The sequence below is a fragment of the Juglans regia genome, chromosome 8 (genome assembly GCF_001411555.2).
Source record: "Juglans regia cultivar Chandler chromosome 8, Walnut 2.0, whole genome shotgun sequence".
In the NCBI taxonomy this organism is placed as follows: Eukaryota; Viridiplantae; Streptophyta; class Magnoliopsida; order Fagales; family Juglandaceae; genus Juglans; species Juglans regia.
Genome location: NC_049908.1, coordinates 9,988,113 through 10,002,991, shown reverse-complemented (window position 1 = coordinate 10,002,991; position 14,879 = coordinate 9,988,113). Strand labels below are relative to the sequence as shown.

Below are 14,879 nucleotides of genomic sequence, written 5' to 3'. Positions count from 1 at the left end.
AAGGATATATAGATAAAGTTTGAAATCCATTACTTTAATTATACTTTATAATAAAGATATAAAACATATATACTATCATAAAAATGTTAAATACTTCGAACGTACCTCTCTGATCTATAGATCTCTCTCTCTCTTTGTGTGTGTGTGTGTGTGGTTGGTTCTATCAGAGATATTCGAAGACTATCTGGGCCATGCTCTACTGGTCAAGATCATATTCACACGATACAGAAATTATTAAAAAAGACAAAAAAAAAAAAGATTAGGGAAAATACAAGCGAAACAGGAGAAAAAACGAAAGAAAGAAAAAACCAAAAAAACTTCAAAATAAAGAAGAAAGCATATTATCTTTGGATGTTGATCGTGATTCATTGGAGTTCTGGGTTCACATGCACACGAACGAGCGAGCGAGCTAGATCAGGGGTATATATATGTACACAGTAGATACTGGATAGACTTTTCTACGTGTAGCTGAACCCGTTCACACCGCCGAAACCGGTTCACCGGTCAAACACTTCGTCTGAAAGCGTCGACCACTTTGTCGGACCATGCATTGAATGGTCACCGGCCATGTGTAAGAGCGTACAAACGTTTGACCTATAATTGCCGGTTAATCTTTGTTGCCATTTGCCAACCTTTGTAAAATTGCAATATCCCCCACCATCCTCCTCTATACCCACATATCTCACTTTCTCACTCACCTCCTAACCAACACCTCTCTCTCTCTCTCTCTCTTCCTCTCTAATCTTATAAACCAGATCAACCCTACCCTACACTACCCTCCTCTCTCTCTCTCTCTCTCTCTCCCCTAGTCTTATAGAAGCGTCACTTTCTCTCTCTTTGTTTTGGAAGAAGGATTTCCACTTTTGAGTAAGCTATGAAGAAGAAGGAGGTGATAAAGATGGAGGAGACCTTTGGATCTTCGTTGTTTGCTGAACATATCTCTGACGGTTTCCCATTTTCAGGCATATTTGATTTCTCTGAAGGTGAAAAGAGCTCTTTAGGGTTTATGGAGTTGCTGGGTATTCAGGACTGTAGTACTCCTTCTCTGTTTGATTTGCCACAGGCACCATCTATGGCATCCTCGGCTCCACGTCCAGTTACTACCTTGAAAGAGGGTTCTGAGGTCTTGAATCAGCCTGCCACCCCTAACTCTTCCACGATTTCGTCTGCATCGAGCGAGGCAGTGAATGATGAACAGACTAAAGCTGTAGACCAGGAAGAAGAGCAACAAGAAAAGACCAAGAAACAGTGAGCTAGCTTTTTTTTCTCACTTTTTCACTTTTGGTTTTACGTTTATAAGAAACACGTACGTGTTAAGATAAAAAGAATTGTCATTTTTTCGGTACTGTCATTTTTATTTGTTTTCTGGGGTTTTATGTTAAAATATCTCGTGAATTTATAATGGAAGATCAAAACAAGGGGTTTTTATTATACGTAAGTGATTTTGAAATGGATGGATTTTTGGGTTTGGTTTTTTGTGTTCGCGGGATTTAGGTTGAAACCCAAGAAGACAAACCAGAAGAGACAGAGAGAGCCGAGATTTGCGTTCGTGACAAAGAGCGAGGTTGATCAACTGGAAGATGGGTACAGATGGAGAAAGTACGGTCAAAAGGCTGTGAAGAACAGCCCCTTTCCTAGGTATATGCAGTGTTAACTTCAATGCTAATGCCTTTAGCCTAATTTGCCGCCTCCTTTTCTGTCACTTTTCTTTGTCAAATCGATAGCTAAGATTTAGACTAATGTATTTGATTTTATGGGTTCGCGTTTTTCTCATTGATCTTTCGTGGATTTAGGAGTTACTATCGTTGCACTACTGCTTCGTGTAATGTAAAGAAACGTGTGGAGCGATCTTTCACAGATCCAGGCACTGTTGTTACTACCTATGAAGGGCAACACACCCATCCAAGTCCGGTCATGCCTCGCCAAAGCCTCGCCGGAGCTCCACCGGGGCCGGGGATCTCTGTCGGATGTGCTACCAACTTTGCTATGCCAATGTCAAGAACCAGTACCCTTTCTCAGTATCAACAACAGCGCCAACAGTCCTTCATCATGAACACCTTGTCGCCTTCTACTTATGGTACTCATCATCATGGTTTAACAAATACTCCTGGTTTACGTCGTGACATTCGGTTTTGCACTCCGGGTTCTGCTTTGCTTAGAGACAATGGGCTCCTTCAAGACATTGTTCCCTCGCATATGCTGAAGGAAGAGTAGAGGATCAAAACCGTTTGCTAGTTTTGAAGTAAATTTGTTCTGTTCACTGACTTTTATAGGTGAAGACCATAGATGAATGCCCCCACATGATTACTGGTATGCAATCTTCTTGCCGGCTGGTGGTGATGATCTTCTTTTAGAACCCACTTCCCCATTGTACACAAAACGCGCGCTGATGATCATTATCACTGTTAACATGGGTTTTTTCGTTTTTTTGTTTTTTTATCTAGAGCAGAGACTAGTTCTCGATCTCCATTTGGTTAGCTTTTTCCATCTTTTTCATGGAAGGTTTTGGGTATATGTAGAGATGGATAGAAATTACAGAAAAAATTGTGATCTTATTATTCCTTCTTTTATTCTTCTGACCGACCCCCCCGATCCCCCTTTGTCCTACCTCTTTGTTTTTGTTTGTGGAGGAATGTACATGGATTTTACTGAGAGTATCGCAGTCAATATTTGAGGGTTTGGGTTTCTCCAGAGATAATATAATTAATATGCATGGAATCCATCTTAATTGCTTTACTTTTGTCTGGGAATCCAACAAGAAAAAAAAAAAAAAAAAAGACTTCAATTTTAAGAACTTGGTGTGAGATGTTAATGTGCTGTCCTTAAATATATATATAGATATGCATGGCGGGTACAACTAGAAAGAATGACTTCATATCGAGGATCGAGCCTTTTGAGTAAAAGCCGCTCTGTTTTTTTCCCCTTTCCGCCTTTCTTAAGCTATGCGATCGTGCAATTCGCTAGTGGACAGCTTGGTTCATTGAACATTGGAAGAGATGTGGAATATGACAAACGAAAGCCAGCAGTACAGACATGCGCAGATGAGGCATTTTGGAGCGTCGTTCTTTTGTTTCAAATGATGGCATAAATCGTGATAGGGATGTGAGAACTTTTTTCATAAAAGAATGGCTCATCTTAGTCCTTCTATAAATGTTGCATGTGCCCAGGCTGTGGGGGATCTGATCCATTGCTGGGAATAGCTGGGGCTTGGTCGATTGCCATGCCGCAGGCTGGGACCGAGCCAGGCCGACCATCAACACCACCAAAATTCTAGCTCAAGTGCCACAACTGGAACGCAAATATAAACTTTTGGTTCCAATAATTGAAAGCTAATGCTGTGCAGTTTACATCATCAGTGCTTTATGGAGCCCGGCCGTATGATGTTTTGTTGCGACTTATAAGAGTTTAGGAATTTTTATTTACTTGAGTAATAACACAATAAATAATGTATGCTTCCCTCAGCTAATTCCTATATATGAAAGAGAAACTCTCTAAGGATACATGAGAAAAGACTCTCCCAGGTATGATTTTGCTTCAGTATCAATATCCATTTATTTAGTAAGAAGATTGTCCTGACTAGGGTATCTAAGCCCATTTATTTCGTATGACGATTGTGCTGGATGGCCATCCACAAGTGGTTCCAATAATTTATAGGGCTTGGTAACTCTTCCGGAAACCCTCCATTTTCCAGATATCATCACAGAGATTAGAGACTCAAGAAAGTTGCTTCTGTGGGCTTTGCAGAGGAATATGCCTTTGGGTCTGAACAACAATAATTATTATGAGTAATGATAGATACAGTCATGAATTGTGTAAACATTACGGCGCTTGACTGCAAATATCATTTTTCTATTATTATTCCATCAGTTACAATGAAAAGTGACAAAGACAAATACTATTTTTAAACTATTTTGTAACACTATTTTAAATGGAGGGTTGTAAGCATAGTATCATTATTTTACAAAAATAACCATCAATTAAAATAAATAAATAAAAGTTGTCTCTATCACTACTCATTTACAGTATAGTTCTAGCACGTGGACACAAGTTTGATCAGCAAAACCAGCGTCTGGATATTTGATCATTAAATCAGCCAGAATGTTCTACATGAAACCTAAACATGACAGATGCATACCCAACAGACATTATTTTTTATGAAGGAATCCTGGAGACTGGAAACGCAAGATGTCTTTTGCCCGGTTAAACCCCTGGCCCCTGTGTAACACGTCCCATTACGCGGATCAAGTAAATCATAAACTTTTCACTAATGAAACGCGGCCTCTAGAAATTGTTTGCACCCAAGGTTTGAGGGAGCATACCACCAAGACCAATTAGACAATCACATATTGCTTAAAGCTGTTCAACACAAATCCAGCCAAATGCCCAGTTTCCACTACAACCAACTGCAGACAAGTAAAGACCAAAAGCTAATTATGAAGTTGCGTATTTCAGTCAAACATTACCCAAGGGTGACACCTACATGCTCATGAAATTGACTTAAAAGACAAATGAGGAAAATGTATTGGGAAAAGAGGGCAGGGGAGTGGAAAATTAATCTCTCATGGCAAATGTTTGCATAGCTATCAATTTTCCAAGTTGCATGCACAGAGAAAAATCTTTCACCAACATTTCTGCAACCTTTTTTAAGTGGAAATCATGTGGCTTGTAACACACCGGCCCAGCACCAAGCCCACTTACTAAATTTTTTGGGGTTTATATGTACGAAAAGCCCATTTGAGATTTCAAGTAAATTTTTGGAATAGACTACAGTCTTAATATTTTTAGTTTTGGCAATTAGCGAATTTTTGTGGACTCGCCAATTTAGTTAAATTCATTAAATATTTTTAGGTCAGATGGAAAAATCTTTTTATGGGCTAAGAAAATTTATGGAACAAGTATATTTTTTTTAAAGATGAGTCGAGACCCAAAACTCTGAGAAGAGCCCATTTATTAATCTTTTTTTGGTTCACTACGAAACATGGGCCAAATATTTGAAATGGGCCAAAAGCCAAGCCCATGAGATCTGGGATCGGCCCCCACAGACTCCTCTTCATGCACAACTTCATCACGCCCGTTTTCCATGGCATGCATGATGCAATACATTTATTCCTCTCATTTTTCTCTAGGGTTTTACCATCACCTCTATATATATATACACGTATGCCTCTACTGAATATAGAAACTGCCCAACCTCTTCCTTGCTGCAACTCCACAAACCACCAGCCACAAGTTGCCGTTAACCCCTCCGCCACTGGACCTGGACGGACCGAGAGAAAAGGAGGCAACCCACATCTAAGTCTCACGTCCAACGCAGTAGCAACCGAATGGAAACCACACAAAACCGAGATCTCCTTGCCAAGCTCTTCCACGCAATCTCTTGCACCGTAGCCCACTACCCAGCCACCACAGCACTACCCGGCACCACCACGCTGCCAAGATTGCATGAAGAAGTGGGCTACACCTCTGTTTTTCTTCTAAAGAACAGAGCACTTTTGGAGTCCGCCGTAGAGCCACGTTCCCCATTGCCAGCCATCGCTCCTCGCCGGAAATGACCACACCACGTGGCCGCAACTCGGTTTTACTACTCCTTGGACCACCATACGTAAGTCCATCTCCCTCACACTGTGTTCTCACTCTCCATTCTCCCTCTATCACTCACAGCAGTTTCTCTCTCTATCTCTGACTCTCTCTCTCCCAGTGCCCAGCCGCCGAGCTCACCACCGTCGACCTCCGCCCAGCTCACTGCACGTCATGCCTCCCCATCTCTCTCAGTGAGTATGGTTTCTCTGTCGCACGATGTGGGTTTGGAATGGGTAGTTTCAGAAGTTTATTTTTAAATTGCAGCCCTTCCCAAAAAGCCCATACATGTTTTGGTCAATTCCTAAAATACTCTTATCATCAGGTTGGTTATACGTGGATCATGATTGGTCTTTATATATTAAACTCACTTTGTGTGGGTTTTGTTTTAAATACAAGTATTTATAAAGAAAATAAATAAGGATTTAAATTGTATTATTTAGTATTGAATTATTTTTAATAAATCGAGTTTCAGAAGCAATAGTAGGTGTGTAGTTTTATTTTGAACACCTTAAATTTGATTAAGTCTATTTTATTGAAGGAAATTTTTTCTAGTACTTATATCAAGTGAATATAGATTAAATTGGGAAGTGATGAAACCTTTTGGGATTAAGAGAATTTTAGACATTTAGGAAAAATAGGTTAATTTAGTAGTTCAGGTTTAAGTATCGAAATACGTGTTCGATTGAAAATTTACGAAGGTTACGTGGCTATTTTATAAGTGACGATTAATATTCGATCGGCACTATTGTGGAAAAATTTCAAAGAAATTAAAAGTCCAAGTAAGCGGAGATTCTATGCTAGACTTTGTATAAAAGAAATGAGCTAAGGTCGATTTTGAGAAATATGCATGTTTTGTTATGAAAAGAAATTGGAAACTAGGCCTGCTACCCACATGGTGCGGGGCGGGGGGTGCCCTTCCCCGCACCCCGCCCCGCACCATGCGGGGTTGGGGATTTTCTCCCCGCCCCCCGCCCCGGTGCCTGGGGGCGGGGGAAAAACCCCCATCCGCCCCGCCCCCCGCCATTATATTAAAAAAAAAATTTTTGGTCTAGAAATATTTTTTTAGACCAAAATTATAATATAATTTAAATAATAAATTAAAATTTATAAATATAAAAAAATTTAAACTCATTAGAGTTAGATTTTGAATTGATTTGACCTCCTAGGCCAATCTTTATATAGGAGACCAAGGCAATACAATAGTCATCCTTAAGCAATGTGGGACTTAATTGGACTTGAATATAATTTTAAGTCTTTTATAAATTGTGTATATCTATATACAATATATTTATTTAATATATATAAATAATTTTTTTTTTAATGTGGGGCGGGGCGGGGCCCCGCTGGGGTCATCCAGCCCCCCGCCCCCTCTATGCCCTCTCTATGCGGGGCGGGGCGGAATCCGGGCGGGGCAGCGGGGGCGGGGCCCCGCTGCCCACCCCTATTGGAAACAACCTCAATTATTTATTCTGAATTGCTCACGAAACTTTGTATAAGAAGAATGTATTTTCTGTCATGACTGGTGTAGGCATGAGCTATTTTAGTATTTTATTTCTGAACTTTGCAAAAGAGAGCGAATATGAAAATTTGTGCATAAATTATATTTTTGTGATCTGATTTTGTTTTGTTCTGAAGATGTTCTATACTCTAATATGATATGATGTGATTTCTGAAACCTCTGGCATGACATTCCGTTTTTGTTTCGTTCTAACCTTACCACAGATATAAAACTGTGGCCTCTGTTCGGGTTGGTACCAACTTTTCTGCTTCCGGTGCACCCACTTTGGAAGCCAAAGTTGATTTTCTGCGTTGTCTTTCCTATGTACACACTCGGGACTCCGAGAATAATAAGAGGAAGATTTCACATTTTATTTTTACTCGATTGGCCGCCAGGGTTTGCACAACCCTACCACGAGGGGTTAAACATGGAATTTTGTTTTGATGTGATGTTTCAGTTATGCTATGCCAAAAGAATTCTGAATAAGAATATTTTTCAACTTTCACTTTGAAATTTTCAATAACATGTTTTGATTCTGCATTCTGAAAATATAAATATTTTATTCTGCATTCTGAACTTTGTAAATGCTCATATTTACATACTAATATATGTTCTTTACTTACTGAGCTATTGATAGCTCACCCCTTATCTCCACAACATTTTTCAAATAATTTTGATGAATCAGTTGGAAGTCAAGAATAGAGAGTACTAGTAAGTTTTGAAGATCGTAGAAGAATAAGTGTCATAGGGTACAAGGACTTATTTGAGAGTCTTATTTGGTAGTGTTATTATTTTATGTTACTTCGGTATTTTGAGTCATAGATATTTTCGAGTCTTTGTAGAGATTTTAATTTATTTTATTGAGGTATTTCTTTTGTGTTCATATGAAGGAACATGGATATTTGTATTAAACAAATAAGTTAATATTTTATGGAGTCTCTGGGTTATTTATAAATGTGTTATTAGAGATGATTATAGGTAACAAAAGCTAACTCTCCAGACCTCCAGGACCAGGGCGTTACATGGCTACAATTAAATCTTGGTATTTAAGCAATAAAAAAAATACTAGTAAATGTAGCAAGACAAAAATAACAAAAACTATAAGAATAAAAAAAAGAAAAGAAATCTGAGATATGGAGTCACGGATCAAGTATATAATAAATCTCAGACCTGGAATCTCTTTACTGCTTGTTGGACCAATAACAGGACTAGACTCTGAGTGCAGTTGCACATGATCCAGATCCTGCAAAATTACAGCAGGCTCAAATGAAGCAACTTGGACCCCCTGTCTGGTCAAACAAAGATAGGAGACAAAAAATGGACCCAAAATTTTATTTCCTAAAAGGATGTGCAATCCAATTTCTAATACATGAAAGAAAGGCAATATTCCATTTTCTATTAGGTCAAGAAAGACACTGTTCTGTTACAGCACAAAACTGAAAGTCTATCCTCCATCATATATAACATTGTCTTGCAAAACAAGCATCCATGGTTTTGGACAAATCCAAGTATATTAAGCTTCCAGTTCATATCGAGCAGACTACAAAAATTTCAGCAGTGGCTGACTTATCAGGAAAATCGCTCACCAAACCAGAACAATGCAAGGTTTAGTGAGGCTATGGTCCGCGAAGGATAGTACACCACAAGCAAGAATCCAATACAAGAAAAGTGTGATTCACAAGTTCTAACAAGAGCTCTAGTTACATCAGATTCCACCACATGCCTACATTTTGAAGACAGTGACAAATGAATTGTACAACACCAAATATACAAGGTTGCAGTGCTTTCAAAATATATCAAAGTGCTGAAATATGCAGCCGAGGGGACAATTCATTGATAGTCTAATATCGGTCCTTCTGCAACTTAAAACACCAGAAGTCTGATTGATTTATACAGTGAACAAACAACACATTAAAACAAAAGTAAAAATAAAACACCATGTAAAATTGAGTAATGACCATTGTATATGGAAGGATTTAGGAATTTCTGAAGGAAATGGGGCCAAAGCAAACCTTTTCTGTTTGAAAGATTCGTTGAGTGGAAAGAACTGGCAATGGCTACTGAGCCTGATGGCTAGGGTTTTGCTCCAGTAACTTTCTTTTTTTTTTTATAAAATAATTGAAATTTCATTAGAAAAAGGTAAAGGCATAGCACAAGTACACAGGTAGCAGACAAGAGGAATACCTAATTAGAAATAGGAAAGAAACAAAAAGATTATGGAAACTGAGCCATTACAATCCATAAAAGCGACCCAAAGGAACAAAGTATTAAAAAAGAAATTTTTAAGCTCCTCCAATGTCTGCTTGTGATACTCAAAAGGTCTATCATTCCTTCCTCTTCAAATACAACACACCAGACAAATAGGAAACATCTTCCACACTGCTGCCCACTGGCAATACATGATAGACTGAAAACAAAGAGATCTACTATTTGACTGAGGAAAGCCATCCCCTAGAAAAAGCAAATATGTAATGTACATTGACCAAAATCAGTAAGAGCCTTCATCTATTTTTTCCTAAAAGCTGAAGAACTCACCCAACAAAAGTATATTGATGGTTTAAAGCTCTAATTGCCCCTTCAGCTTCATCCACAATTGCATCATTTGAAAAGAACTTCCTGTAAAAGTGAAGCATATCCTTTATACTAATCTTTTTCTTGCATAAAGTGCCTTGTCTATAAAATTACTGTTATTCTTCCAATAATATAGGATGGAAGCAAAACATTTATGCTCTCACTCTCACTCCTCAGTCTTGTAGCCTAGCTACTACATATTAATTTACATTGTGTTGGCATTTGACAATCCAGACTTAAAACCCCATCCAAATTGATAACATATTAATGAGGGACAAACCACACCATTCAAATGAGTGAACACTTCCACAGGGTTTTATTTTCTAAATAGAATTAAAAAAAGGAACAAAAGAAAACTAAAAAATACACAACAACAGAAGTTTAAAAATACATAGCAATCATTAATGTATCGAGATATCAGTAATAATCATCCAAGAATTGCACATAGCTGATCATTTGACAAGAATACTGTAATATGGGGATTGACTGTCCATAAAAAGTCCTAGTAATAAGCATGATCTATCTGCCTTACTAATTTCCTAATGACAAGCTGGTTGCAAGAAATTTATAAGGTCTACTTGACCTCTTCAGCATTCTGGATGGTGCACTATGTTAAATAAGTGATCAAACAAAATGAAACTCAACAATAAATAGATTAGTACTATAGAGCCATTCATGGGACCAGAAAATCAATCACTGATATGGATCATAACCTCCATAAAAACAGCATTACAATAGCGTGTTGTTGGCCAATTCTCTTATCCTTCAATATAAAACGATTTGATATCCAACCATCAAAGAATATAATGGTTATAAGATGCAGAGATAATAGGTAACAATTTCAAAAAGAAGACAAATCAAGAACAAAGTGTTGTCGGCTGCATATTCTAGGAATGATGCTAGAATCTTTCAATCTGGGAATGCCTCACATGATAATATGTTAGACAGGATAATCTTCTTGACCTCCTTTGTGGGTAAAGGTGTCAAAGCTTCTCTTTCTACTCCAGGATTCAGATTGGAATAGAAAGAGAAGCATTGTTGATATACGCTACATATGGCATCAAAAGGCAGCCTTATGGGAAAACATGGGTCAGGTCAGATGACAATGTACATTACCATGTAGCAAGCATTGCAGACGTTATGCCTCAAGGGAAACAGTAACTTACATCAGCTTCAGTTTCTGTTCTCGGAACTGGCAGTAAAACAAAGTTTACATGACCAACACCATCCACGTGATCAAAAAGGGGGAAAAAAGGTACAGCTTAGGATCTTTGATAAACCAATGGGACAAAATTATCATTTTTTCCACATGAAAACACCCAAAAAAATTCCAAACCAAAAAATGCGGCAATTTTTTTCCTAATAAAAAACTTATAGTTCAGATATGATATAGATTAAAAGCCGAGTATCAAGTAACACATTCTTCTGATACGTAACAGCAAGCTGCAAGGGAAGTTTATGCAATATAATGCTAACGAATTCATACGAAAGAAAACCTCAGATAAATCTTGTATGATCAAAATAAGTAAAAACCTCAGCTAAATCCTTACGCCAAGAGCACTATAATCGGAAAATAATTAAGTAAAAGAAGCACGTATATATTATTTATTTAAAATACAGCTCTATAGAATTTTCTTTTCCTACAACTTCTTACCCACGAAACAGAAAGTTACACACATCTAGAGAAGCTACTCAAGCCAGAACCAGGACCAAGGGCCATATCCTCCACTACCACCACCTCCGGCACCACTATTCGACGGAACTCCTGCTGGTACAAACGAATCGTTTGGTTCAGAGATCGCGTCGCGATGGTGGTTGTCACTGTGAACAGGGTGCTGGCAGTGATGTCAAGTCGGGCTGGTAATTGTGGTGGTACTGGTCATGGTGACTGGGATGGTAGTAAGATTCGTTAAAATGCCGGTGATGGCCGGTGGTTGCGGTGATCGAATTAGTGATTATGGTGGTGGTAGTGGACCTCTTGGTGGCCATTAAGTTGTTCTCCACCGTGCATTTCCAGCTTCGCTGATTGTAAATTCTATGCGAAACCCTAACCCAAAGATTCGACTGGACTCCCAGAGAGCACAGAGATCAAGGAAAATGAGGAAGGGATAGCCAACTTCCCGAAAATTCTTTGCTTGTTTCAAAGACTTGCTCCGTTACAATCACTTTTTGTGCTCTTACGATCGGATTGGCTAAACAGTTATTTTATATTAAAAAATATCAATTAATTATATATTAATAAAATGTATAAAAAATTATATAAAAATAACTTTACATAAAATTTATAATGAAAAAAAAAATCAGGAGTTGCGTTTTTCATATTTTTTTGCAAGTTTTTATTTATTTATTTATTTTTGAAAAATATTTTTTGACAATTTTGAGAACGAAAATTGCCCTCTATAGACTTTAACCTTGGCCCTTTGTGTTGCTTTTTGACTGGCTGCCCTTTGATCCAACTCTCCAGCCTGTGCCCTGACCCAGGTCTTGTAAACGCCAAACGCCAGTCATTAGTGTATAAACATTGTGTAGTAATTTTGAAAAAAATATATATAAATCTCGTATTTGTTAAATTTTTCAAAAATATTATATGACACTTATATTTTACGATAATAAATATTATTTTTCTATTAATTTACTCTAGAAAGTCTATGATTTTGTTTTGTTTTTTTGAGATATCTTGTGTTTCTGACTGGCCGGCCAGCCGACCTTATTTGTGAATAGAATAATGTCTATTGTGTTTTTCTTTTCGAGAAGTGTTATACAGAAATCTCACATTCTACACATCACTTTAAAAATATGTGATTTTATTCATTTATTTTCATATTTCATGAATATGAGGACAAATGAGTAAAATCACATATTTTTTAAGTGGCGTACAGGAATGTGAGACTTATGTATAAAAGTTTTCTTTTCAAATTTATGAATATAGTTTTTCAACCATAAATTTGGTGGTAAAAACCTATGGAAACTTCATTTGCTCACAATAACAGGAGAACACGAGTGCTTTTCGATAACAATTGTTCCAAACCCAACTCAACCAAACTACCAAATAAAAACCATCTTAGCATGCAGAGAATTGAATTAAACAAGTTTGCAACCCAAATGACCACCCATTTAACATGGAAAACATGATCCCAACCCAGCAACAAATTTCCAAAACTCAACCGAGAAACAATTTGCCAAACTCGAAATAAGTGAATGCATCAGAAGCAGCACTCTCAATTTGCTCCATGCTAAGATTCCCAGCACTCCAGTCCCCCATGAGGACGCTCAAAGGCTTGGGTTCAATACCAACTTGCCCACTAAAAACCGCCAACTTGAGAAATGGCATTAGATCCACAACATTTCTGCATTCAAGGCCATGGTACCTTTTAAGCAAGCTTAAGGAGTAATGTACTATCCCGACCCCAACAAAACAGAAGACAGGTGCAGAGAGAAAGTTGAACAAAGACTGAGGAACGACCTCCATGTTAATGAGCTGAATTATATAATGCAGCGAGAGCCCGAGCAGAGTTGCAGCGTCGCGGGCTTGCAGGTGGCATAGTTATCAATATCGTTGAACTCGACGTCCAAGCCAATGAGTGGGGGACTGGAGATGTTCATGTAGTTGCAGGAGAGTGCGAGTTCGGTGATGAAGCTGTCCACGAAAGCTCCATCTGTCACTGAGGTTTTCACATTTACCCCATCAACATTCACTATATATGTTGTCATTTTCTATGTCTGAAATACGTACTAAGATTTTCCTCAACTTCAAGCATTTGGTTTCATGTATATGTGTTTCCTAAATATATAATGGCATGGATTAGATAGATTCAAAAGTGTCGCGATTCAAAGTACTCTAGTTTCGAAGGGGACTTGTAATTCATCTTGGAAATGAAAAACATCATTAAAGACTTTTTTTAGAGAAGTGTAAATGACATCAACATGCATGCATTCAGCAGAAAAATGGTACGCTCCACTTTTATTCCTGTGATCAAGTCTTTGGAAAGCATATGCTGCTATATTAAATCTGTTGCGACTGATCTACAGTGCCATTGTCTCGACACTTGATCCAAAACATCCGCCCGAATTATCTACTACTTTCAAATGTTTCAATGTTGGGGCTGTTGGGATTCTGCAAGGTTATTTCTTAACAGGGAATGAAATGCATTTTAAGAGATTGTTGGATGCTACGGTGGAAGGACAAAAGTTTTCTTTCGAGATCAATCGATTAAATCGATATGCGTTTGAACATGTAAGAAACAAACACGTGTTTTCTTAATAAAAAACTCTCTCATCATCTCTACACCACAAATTACTTATGATTTTTTTCTTTACTAAAAGTGTAATGTATGAATGATGAGTAGAAGAGTTCTTGATTTCTACCAAGAATAAAACCCAAAAAAGTACAAAAAAAAAATCAAATGTGGTATGTGGTGTAAAGATGATGAGTAGATGACTCTTTCTTAATATGATTAATAATATAAATCTATTGTTACTTCATTTACCACGTAAATCTTGTCCTATTATTGGAAATTAGTAGTTTTGGATTTGATATAAATGGGTTCAAGGTCAAAACGAGTCGACCTGTTTATTAATCGTTGACCCGTTAAGATAATATTAATAAACGGGTCAACCCGCTTAACCTAAAATCAACCTTCAATAATACGTTTAAATTTTATTTCAAAATTACAATTTTATTATTATTAGGTTGTAACATTAATATTTCTCAATATGTTTATAATTTTATTATTGGGATTGCAATTCCGAACCTATGCTCATATTTGTTATTGTAGGATTTGTAATATTAGTTTTATTATATTAAATGTTAAGAGTTCGCATTGCCCTAGATAGCATTTAATTCAATGAGATTATATGTTGTATCTATATCTCCCCAAGTTGTATATGTTTGGGTAAAAAAATTATAGAAAATCTTGATTGAGTGCGTAAATTTCTATCTCTGCATCTCTCCCTTGGCATTACCTCCCCATTTATGAATTAATATTTTAACATGAGCAAGATCCAAAATAACCCATTGATGTTAAATTGGGATAGAAACATAAAGAAAAATTCTAGATGCAGTCACCTGTAGGGAGACTCCGCGCACTACCTAAAGGCTAACGTGAGGATGAAACGAGAAAGGAACGAACGGAGCCAAGTTGAGCAAATTTGGATGATGAAACTGAACGTTTGATTAAAAGGAAGGGGCTTTCTCGTTTGCTACAAACAATGCGTAGAGGGGCTGACAGGG

General features: G+C 37.6%; 2 protein-coding genes and 1 long non-coding RNA gene across 3 annotated transcripts; 1 reads left to right on the top strand and 2 right to left on the bottom strand.

Moving 5' to 3' along the window:
* The first annotated feature begins 657 nt into the window (after nt 1–657).
* On the top strand, nt 658–2,570 carry LOC108993709 (WRKY transcription factor 23-like). Its single transcript, XM_018968702.2, has 3 exons — nt 658–1,248; nt 1,495–1,638; nt 1,794–2,570. Exons 1-3 carry the CDS (start codon nt 875–877, stop codon nt 2,212–2,214), a joined length of 939 nt encoding a protein of 312 aa, XP_018824247.2. The 5' UTR covers nt 658–874; the 3' UTR covers nt 2,215–2,570.
* Nucleotides 2,571–3,828: 1,258 nt separating this feature from the next.
* On the bottom strand, nt 3,829–11,806 carry LOC108993710. Its single transcript, XR_001996557.2, has 4 exons — nt 11,304–11,806; nt 9,614–9,694; nt 8,249–8,321; nt 3,829–4,403 (listed from the first exon to the last, which is right to left on the bottom strand). It is a non-coding gene; the product is annotated as an uncharacterized LOC108993710 (long non-coding RNA).
* Nucleotides 11,807–12,809: 1,003 nt separating this feature from the next.
* Nucleotides 12,810–13,360, bottom strand: LOC108993671. Its single transcript, XM_018968655.2, has 2 exons — nt 13,217–13,360; nt 12,810–13,127 (listed from the first exon to the last, which is right to left on the bottom strand). The coding sequence occupies exons 1-2, from the start codon at nt 13,358–13,360 to the stop codon at nt 12,810–12,812; spliced, it is 462 nt and encodes a 153-aa protein (XP_018824200.1).
* Nucleotides 13,361–14,879: the final 1,519 nt, after the last annotated feature.

Excerpts from the sequence above, each read along its gene's own strand:
- LOC108993709 (XM_018968702.2), top strand. The coding sequence starts at position 875 with ATGAAGAAGAAGGAGGTGATAAAGATGGAGGAGACCTTTGGATCTTCG. Across the intron at positions 1,249-1,494 it reads CAAGAAAAGACCAAGAAACA|GTTGAAACCCAAGAAGACAA; the intron begins GTGAGCTAGCTT and ends CGCGGGATTTAG. Across the intron at positions 1,639-1,793 it reads AAGAACAGCCCCTTTCCTAG|GAGTTACTATCGTTGCACTA; the intron begins GTATATGCAGTG and ends TCGTGGATTTAG.
- LOC108993671 (XM_018968655.2), bottom strand. The coding sequence starts at position 13,360 with ATGACAACATATATAGTGAATGTTGATGGGGTAAATGTGAAAACCTCA. Across the intron at positions 13,128-13,216 it reads CCCCACTCATTGGCTTGGAC|CTCATTAACATGGAGGTCGT; the intron begins GTCGAGTTCAAC and ends TATATAATTCAG.